The sequence below is a fragment of the Formica exsecta genome, unplaced genomic scaffold (assembly GCF_003651465.1).
Source record: "Formica exsecta isolate Colony F162 unplaced genomic scaffold, ASM365146v1 scaffold108, whole genome shotgun sequence".
NCBI lineage: Eukaryota > Metazoa > Arthropoda > Insecta > Hymenoptera > Formicidae > Formica > Formica exsecta.
The window spans coordinates 159,955-169,647 of NW_021848419.1; the positions used below are offsets into that span (position 1 = coordinate 159,955).

The 9,693-nt window shown below is 34.2% G+C and overlaps 1 protein-coding gene across 2 annotated transcripts in view; it reads left to right on the forward strand.

Annotated features, from left to right (window-relative positions):
- LOC115234677 (zinc finger protein ZIC 4-like) overlaps nt 1–7,434 on the forward strand; it is a 34,240-nt gene extending 26,806 nt beyond the window's left edge. Inside the window, exons 2-4 of one of the 2 annotated variants that reach the window (XM_029805917.1) lie at nt 3,799–3,968; nt 5,208–5,410; nt 5,586–7,434. In XM_029805917.1, coding sequence (XP_029661777.1) covers nt 3,799–3,968; nt 5,208–5,410; nt 5,586–5,607 — 395 coding nt within the window. In that variant the 3' untranslated portion in view covers nt 5,608–7,434. Of the gene's footprint in view, nt 1–3,798; nt 3,969–5,207 lie in introns of both variants that reach the window. The other variant, XM_029805908.1, reaches the window with a different exon arrangement.
- Nucleotides 7,435–9,693: the final 2,259 nt, after the last annotated feature.

Below are 9,693 nucleotides of genomic sequence, written 5' to 3' on the forward strand. Positions count from 1 at the left end.
CTTTTGCCTTTTTCGAGCTGATGAACCACTTCCGATCGGATGAGTCTGACTTTTATGGAAATTTGTTGCCCTCGTTCAAAAAATTTTCAATGAAAATACTGTTATTTTAGGTTTTTTAACACACGAAATTTATGAAATTTAAAGAATTAGAGAGAAGACCACCTACATTTTTTAAGAATATCCGTCAATTTTATAATCAGGAATTACAATTTTTATAAAAATGTTTTTCAGAAAAGGAGACACAAAAAAATTAAAGTAAGAATATTTAATAATATATATATACAATAACTGTTTTATAAAATTATATTTCAGAATTATGCAATTTCTCTTCTTCTTTTGCATTCACATATAAAATAATTCCATGATTTTTTTTTTATTTTTAATTATAATTATGTCTGGCATCAAATGTTTAGAAACGAGACATCCATTGTAAAAAATATAGTGGTGTAAATAATCCGTGCTAAATAATCTCGATCAAATTATTCGTCGCGTTACATATACTTGAAACTTTATTTGCAATTAGATATGCAAGATATTGTTCAACTTTTAGAATAGACAATTCTATTTTACGATTCAGTCGCAAATATCTTTTATGTGACTATACTATATCCCGTATATAAAATACTATCTGAAATATAGTGTCTAAATCTAGCACATCCACGAGATGTCGAATGTACCTACACGCGCGAGCTCGCGCGTGTATCGCTCGTCGATTCCAGCCCCGCGCGTAGCCAAAACGATTATAATAACTATTTTATCCGGCGCGGATCTGGGCCATTGTGCCTCCCCATTCTGAAAGTCATAACAGTCTGTGCCTACACTACGCTCCTCGGGAACTGCCTCGATAGTTCCCCTTTGCCTGTGCTATATCACGGCGTGTAACCTGGTGCACCATGAATTTCAAGTCTGGCGCAGGTATGCGTGTCCGGGGATGCGAACCCGACACACAATCGGACTTCTCCGTATCTACACATTTCGCGCGTTACGTACGTATATATCTCGAGCCACGCAAATTCGTATTGTGACTGTGCACGTATGTGCATAACGACACGCATACACGAATGATTATCTTTCAAGCATACGTCTACATGCACAACGCTTGTATATCATCCTATACAGGCTGTCTCGAAAGACCAAATGAAAATTTTCATGACCGATTCCTCACCTTTTTTTTCTATCAAAGAGAATCATGAGAAATTCAGATGTCTCGTAATTAAAACCTCGAATCGAAACTATGTATGTGTGTATAATTTATTTAAATTTCATTAGTTAAAATTTTGCCTGTATTTGATTGCGCCGATCGAAGAGCACGAATAATTTCGCGAGAAGGCCGTCTGTCTTCAATTGCTTACTAATTTGAAAACTATTGATGCGTCGACATCTTAATCGAAAGAGATCGATTTCAGAGATTGCTCGAAGGATCCGTTATTAAAATTGAAGATATAAAGCATCTTTGGGACACCCTATATTCAACCGATCGTCGTCTCGCCCTGACGCTGTGTGCGTGGCGTATCGCGGCGGTAGCACACATTGACCGCCGGCAATATTTCATGGCATATTGTTGCCATCTGCACACGCAACCCCGCGCGCACGACAGAATGCAACGACGTAGGAGAGACGCGCGCGCGCGCTTTTATTTATCCGCTATTTATTTGCCAACGTGCGCGCTACCGAAGGTCTCCCCGGCCCTGCCGGGGACAGATTTGAAAAGTTATTAATCGTCCTGTTTTGGAAAGGAGTGCCTCTCGTCCTCCTCTCCCCTCCCCCCCCCCTCCCTTCCCCCTTCCTTCTTCCCAGAGGAGGCTCCTTTTCACGCGAACTGTTGGCTCGCCAGACGATGGCGACATTGGCCGCGACGATGCAAACGTGCCCCTTTTTCGTTCGGCACGAGAGGGTTCCTCTCGAGGAGGTGTGAATCGATGGGTGGAGACCGGCCACAAAAAGTCGAGGGCACTTCTTTTGTGAAACAGGGATCTAGATTGAGACACGCGCATATATACCGGCCGCTGTCATTCGCTGCGAATCGTAAAATTGCCGCGTATTCAAATTATTCGATAAAATATATATTATAGGATTCAACAGCAAATAATTCTTATATTCAAATACAAAAGAAGAAGTAATCATTTTCCTTTTTTTTTTTCTTTTTTTTTTTGACGCATGTGATTCTCGCTTTGAAATTGTTCTATCATGTTACAGTTTTGAGAAACTTTTTTTTGTTGAACTTGCGCTCTAAGTAATTTACTATCTTTTTTATATGCTTATAAATATTCAGATTGTCGCAAATATATTGTGTATCGTTAAGTATATCTCGATTCGTATCATGCTGCAAACGCATTTTGCAATCGAGATAAGCAAAATAAGTCATAAAATCCAAGAATTGAACTGTTTCCTTTCCTTAACGAATACGGAAAGGAAAATGAAACTGAGTTACAGCAGAGTCGTTTGAGATAACAGGTGACACCGTGCGTGAAAACCGCTATCTCTCTTTCTCCACGGCTTCATAAATATTTAAGACACCTACTTATGATGCCCGCGTGCCGCAGATGCCCGCCGAACGATTTGAATATAATTTGTATCACGATATGTACGTGTCACTCTTGCCTTCGTAATCTTATCACACATGTTTTTCACACGTAAGGCGAGTAACGTAATATCGTTATGCATGTGAAATTTTAATAAGCTATAGAAATACAAGATTACCAATCGCGACAATCAGACAATCAGTTATGTTCGTAAACCTCATAAAATTGAATAAAACGGCAGTTCTTTGAAGAAGAATCCATTTTTATTAACAATAAGTAACTATTTATCCTTTTTAATGGCAAAAGAACGATATATAATAAACTAAAAATTGAAATATAAAATAATAAAAAAATCACTAATACTAATCATTGTCTAATAATATGTTTTTTTGTAATCAAAATATTTTAAGCAGAAAAAAAGGAGGCCTTACATCAGCTCTATTCCATTTCAAACTCCGAGATCCAACTCCGCTCGCAGAATTATTCCCCTTAGCGCTCGTCTCGGTTTTATGTGTTTCGGTAACACATATTCCCAATTCTAGCCGTGACTCGTCCAAGGACGAGAGCGCAAGAAAGAAAGAGAAAAAGAGAGAGAGAGAGAGAGAGAGTCCGGTCGCCATTTTTCCCATAAAAAATCCGCCAAGTTCGCGCTTCCTGTTCGCGCGTCTCCGCTCTTCTCGAGAGCGCCAGAAGGAGGAAGCTCCGGAAGAGGGAGTAGAATGCGGGGGTGCGGACCGACACGGTAAAATATATTCCAGTCAACTTCCGTTGGAAATAAATAAGAGTCACGCCACCGCGCGCGCGCGGTCTCGTTGCGCCCCGACTGCGGCGGCCATTCGTGTGCAGGGGACCTTATCTCTCGATATCTCTCTCTTCTTCTCTTCGCATGGCCTAAGCCAAGAGAAGCCATCGAAAGGAGTTGCGCCGCGCCACTCATCAAGATACGCTATTATCAAGATGAGGCTCTCTGTGTATGGTGTAACGCGCGCGCTTGCGTAATTACTGTCCTTTAATTACTGACACCTACGTAATCATGCGAATTGACTCCTCTCTATTCCAATTCATCGCACTCGTAACATGTCTGATTAGCACCTTGACATTATTTTTAATTATTCTCTCAAGTATTTTTATAAATTAATTTTAATCTAATTAATTTTATCGAATCCTTTTCGATTTTATATTTTATGTTTATAGCAATCTCTTGCCCCGCTAGATGTTATATGTTATATTTAATTAAAACGTTATTTGAATCTGTATTGTGTTTCTGTTTTTTCAGGCGAGAAGCCCTTTAAGTGCGAATATCCCGGCTGCGAAAGGAGGTTTGCGAATAGCAGCGATCGAAAGAAACATAGCCACGTTCACACATCGGACAAACCTTATATTTGTCGACAACCGAGCTGCGATAAATCCTATACTCACCCAAGTTCGCTACGCAAACACATGAAGGTATATCATCACGCATTAGTAATTATACATATATGGATGCTCACTCATGGTCGATGAGAATGTGCTATTTAAAATTCAATATTTACACATTTTAATTGCCTGTGTTTCGCAAATGATATACATATGTTCGAAAATTTTATTTGACATACACGTCATAAATTTCTTCAAAATTTTTTTAAAACAAGTTTTTTATTTAAGATATCAAACTGTGGGGAGTAGAAGTTTCCAAATTTCGTCGCTATCGTAAGTCTCTGTGATTAGGCCAAATTATTATAATAGATAGATAATTTAACATTGATTTACGCAAAACATTCTGCAAAAATGGATTTACATTTATGCGAATCAACTGATAAGAAGGAAAGCAGCGATCCCTAAAATATGCGCGTTTCCGGTTAGTAAGTGTTATGTCGAGATCGTCTATCGCTTCCTCTAATACAGCTCTCGTCAGTGCAGAGAGAAAAAACGCGGTTGGAATACGTATATAATGATGCATATGTTTATTTCCACTTCACGCTCTTTATACCTCGTTTTATGACACGTAACGTGCAGTACGGATCATATCTCTTTTCTTTAGGCATCATATTTTGAAATATATTATATCGAGATTCACGCAACATAGAACAAAAGAAATATACAATCACAAATAAATAAATATAACAATGTATTTATTTAATATTATTTAATATAAATAAATACAGTGTCGTAAAATTGCTTTGATCATAAAATTCTTTTCAAAAAAATTGATTTAAAAAGGCCAATTTTCGAGATATATGCGTGATACGTTACCTTTGACGGGGCGCTCTTGGTACTCCACGGTTTCGCAGACGTGATTCGGGGAAGACGGTCGTCGAGATTTGCTTACTGAATTATGAAGGAAGGACCAAAAGAGATGGAAGCGAATCCTTGATCCCTGTTACTTTCGTCTTGACTTTAACGGTCGAGTCAAGATGCGCTCTCCTCGTGATCTTTGCCTCAATATCTCGATGATCGATTTCAGCATTACAAGCCTTTTGCGAAACACAGTGTATATAAATAAATAAATAAATGTACATACACATCTATATAGGGGTAAAAAATATATGGGAGATAAATTATATATATATAAAATTGCGAAATAAATCTTTCTTTATCAGATGAGTAATAATTTATATTAAAAAAATCATTATCCACCTGACGAGAAAGAATTCATTTTGCAATTTCTAATGTAAGATGCTATTTTCATTATTTTTCTCTACGCAGATACACGGTATGATCAGCGAAGGAAAGATGGGAATGTATGAGAGCGAGGGCGAGGAAAGCAGCAGCAGCGTTTGTAGCGTATCCGTAACGGATCACACGGAATCGCCTCAACCACCTCCTGTTGCTCCAACGACGACGACGTCTAATCCACCACCGCCCACGAATCATCCGTCGAGCCGCGGAGCAACAGAGTTGGCGGAATGGTACGTATGTCAACCACCGACGATCGGGCCTCAACCGGGACCTTTACCGGGTCCACCACCCCCTCACCATCTTGGACATCATTTCAATCAGCTAATACATCCTCAAGCGGCTGCATATTAACTGAATGAATAAATGTCAAAATAGTCAATAGTAAAATAGTAAAAACATATGTAGGCAGAGCAACAACCAGTGTTAGCATCACGAGGCAGGTCCAACGACAGAGTGCTTGTTTCCGAAACCGTTGGTTGAATTATTGGAAGTGGTCTAGATTCGAGTTCCGCAATTATGGCCACGTACTCCGAAACTTTTGCTCGCCCATGAACAGAGTTTAAGCGAAGTGGATTTCGGCAAGTTTGGAAATGTGCATGTGGATTGGCTGTGTGTGTCGTTCCGTTTTTATATGACGATGAACTGCGCTTGCGAATAACGCACGAATGTGCAGTCAAGAAAATGGATAAACTATAGTAAAAGAAAAGATATCTAGGCGAGCAAAGGAATATTAAATGAGCGCTCAGTAAGAGTGCTTGTTGATAATCGAGAGATCTTATTGTTAAATTCATATTTTCCTCGCTCGTGAAGATTGATAATGAAGTTTTTCTAAAGTCCGTTTCCTTTTTCTTTCCATATCTCTCACTGCGAGATGATGATATGAAATAAAATGCCTTGCTGAAAATAAGTACGCGATTTCACGAAAAAAAAAATTCAAATGACAATCACCGAATCATCAAGGGGTGCGTTCTGCTGTTCACTGCCAATACTGGAAATGTATAGTTTACTTCACGTACACGGTAGATTTTCAGTACTGGCAGTGAATATCGGAATGCGGCAAAAATAGAATAGTGTTTCGAGAAAAAATTCAAGTTCTCGACAATGAATAAAGAAAAAAAGGATAACCAAAATGGACCCAATTTATAACAATCAAACATGATTTAATTTTAAGCTTATGATGAATATAACAAAATATATAAAATTAGAAATTAAAAATGTCTAATTCTCATTTTCTTATAAAAGATTCCCATTCTCGTTAGTATCACTACTTTTTACGATTACAAATGTCATTACTTGGATTCAAAAATAATTTCAAATTAAAAATAATTTTGAATCAAAAGAAGTTTATATATTATCAGAGTTTAATTTTCAACAGAAAAATACCTCTGATATCTCTTGTAATAAAATTGAAAGAATGAATCTTTTTTCTAACAAACATATTTTAATTTGTAGTAACTTTTACACAGAGTTGCAAAAAAATAGCCTGAAGCAATTTTTTTGTTCGGTTAATCAAAAATTTTAATTTAAGCCATATTTTGTTTTCGTTGAGCCTGAAAAATTGAGCCCAAAAATAGTTATTCTTTCTTCGAGCTTGATCATATATAATGCATATATGATCAGTATGATGCATCAATGTAGCCTAGTTGATCTTATAAAGAAGCTTACGGATGTTTAAGATACATCAAATAAAATATATTTAAAGCATCTCTGTAAGTACTTCTGATTGATCAAGTTTTACAGCTATTTAATAATTCACGAATTAAAAAATGTTTTTAGCGTATTTTATTAATCCATATTATTGAACATGAGTGGTTGCATTAAAAAAAAAAAAATTATTTCGATATATTTTACAAGAAAAAAACTCATAATTTTTCGCTTCTGACATCATAATATAATGTCAATAAGGGGGACCAGAAGCCTTAAGAAACAATCTTTAGATGTACTTTGTTTTGAAAGACATATAATCTGTTTGTCTTACTTGCATTTTTTAAAACTTTTTATATTTGAAATGAAATGTGAATGTATATTCGGGCATTGTAGAGACAGACAGAGAAAGAGAAAGAGAGAACGAAAAATCTGGATGTGGAAAATGCAAACAAAAGAAACAGATCTATAATATTAAATAATCAGTATAATTATATTCTATATGAAGTACTTTCGAGATTTAAGGCAATTTTATTTATTAGATAAAAGTAACATATTAGTTTTCTTTCAACAACAAAGAGAAAAAATTAAATCGATTCTTCTTAACATTTCGCGTATAAAGATATTAAAACTAAAATCAAAAAATAAATAATTTACAATATTTAATATTTTATATATAATATATTTGTGTATATATCTACGCGAAATATATTATATATACATAATTTGAATTACAGTTTATTGATTAAAACTATTATTAAAAAAATAGGTGCTTGTGCGGATTAAATCCAACACAAAACAGAAATAAAAATATAATGCGTATAAATAGATAGATAATTAAATATACATAAAAAAATACCGAAAATATTTTATATATATTGTGATATATTCTAACAAGAAATATGTGTATTTCCGTATATAATATATGTAAGTATATATAATATTAATAACTAAGAACATTTTAATATAATATATACTAGTAATGTATTTCATATATAGATATCACAAAATAATTACAAAGTATTTTAATATTTGTATGCGTAGACTGTCAAGAAGAATTAATTAATGTCAAAAAATTATAAAATTCCATTCTAAAAATGAAAATAAACTTAAAATTTCGAAAGCCAGAATAAAGATATGCTGACCATAAGAGATATCCATCTTGAAACAAGGTATATGTATACAATATATAATTATATTATTATTATATAATTATAATATATTCATACTATTTTTATTCAAAAATTATGGATTTTAGAAAAAAAATGTTGAACAAAAGTTGTAAGGCTTCAAGTGATGCATCAAATGATAGTATTATTTTGACTTCGAGTAATTTTGTGAAATTCATGTAACTGTTAACTTGAATTGTTTTTAGAATAGAAACTGTTATTTTTTATGTTTTATTCGCGATCTGCCCTGCGCCATTTTCAAGGTAGTATGATTAAACTGGTTAAGAAATTTTTTGGATTATGGACTATCGAATTGACAGTACTGCCGACATTAGACCGTGACCCAAGGTGTGCTACGTGAAGAGGCTGTTTGGAAATCACAGTTTTGGATTCGAACAAAGATTGTGAAGCAAGGCATTTTGAAAATCTTTTAATCTTCCGATATAAAATAATTGATCAAATATAGACATATAGAAATATACGCGTCACGCTCGTGCCTCAATTTATTAATCGCCAAGTAATAGCGCAAGTCTCATAATCTCATCTGTTCATTTATAAACCAATGATCCCTCACACGCGCTTCTCGTATTACTCGAATCTAACGATAGACTACGATCGTAATATTAGCGAAAAAACAAAAGAAACTGATTAATTATGCTTTATTTTTAAGTGCGAAAAATGTCTATTATGCAAAGAGAGAGACCATGCAATTAAATCTTGTACATATATAAAATTAAAAATGTAAACATACGCAGGTTATGATGGAGTAAGTGTTCAATGTAAGATACTTATACGATTTATTATGTGTGATATTCTGGATATTGAGAAGAGTCTAAAAAAAAGTTGTTGACTTAACTAAATCCGTTCAACTAATCACCATTTTTTAAATTGAGATATTTAAATATTTAAATCAAATACGACATATTAAATCTAATATGACGTATATTTGACTTAAATATTTCAATTTAAAAAAATGGTAATTAGTTGAACGGATTTAGTCAAGTTAATAATTTTTTTTTCTCAGTGTAGATAAGTGAGAGTGTGTAGCATTGATATATACATATTGTAATAATAATTATTTCCGTCGTGTACATGCTTATTATGTCGATAGCGGAAAAAAAGTATCAGTCATCAGCACGAATGGTTGTATTATATTATATTTGTTTTGCATAAGATCTCCGAAATATATATATATATATATTATACAAGACAAATATATTCAAATGTGCAGAAAGTCTTACTTATTTCAAATGTGATAAATCCTACACTATGCGCATCCTACACTACTCTCTTTAAAAAATGTAACACAATAGACATTTTCGATCATTTCACTATATCTTTTAAAATTATAACAATTAATATTTTTGTAGTTAGCATTTATACGTGTCAAAATTATTTGTATATTATATCGATACATCCGAGCCTCATGCTTTAATGAGAGATTTCACTAAATTATGAAATATGATTGAAGAGACGCGTATACAGAGACGATATAAGTAATAAATTTCTTTAATGATAAATAACAATTTTTATATTTGATTTAATACATACACCTCTCCTCCCTTCCCACCTTCTTCTTTCCATACAGTACGAATAATGACGGACGGAGATCTCGGCTCCAAGATTCCTAGGTAAGATTATAACAATCGTTTCTTCAGTGAATTATAGATATATTATAGTGGATACAAGGTTCTTATTAA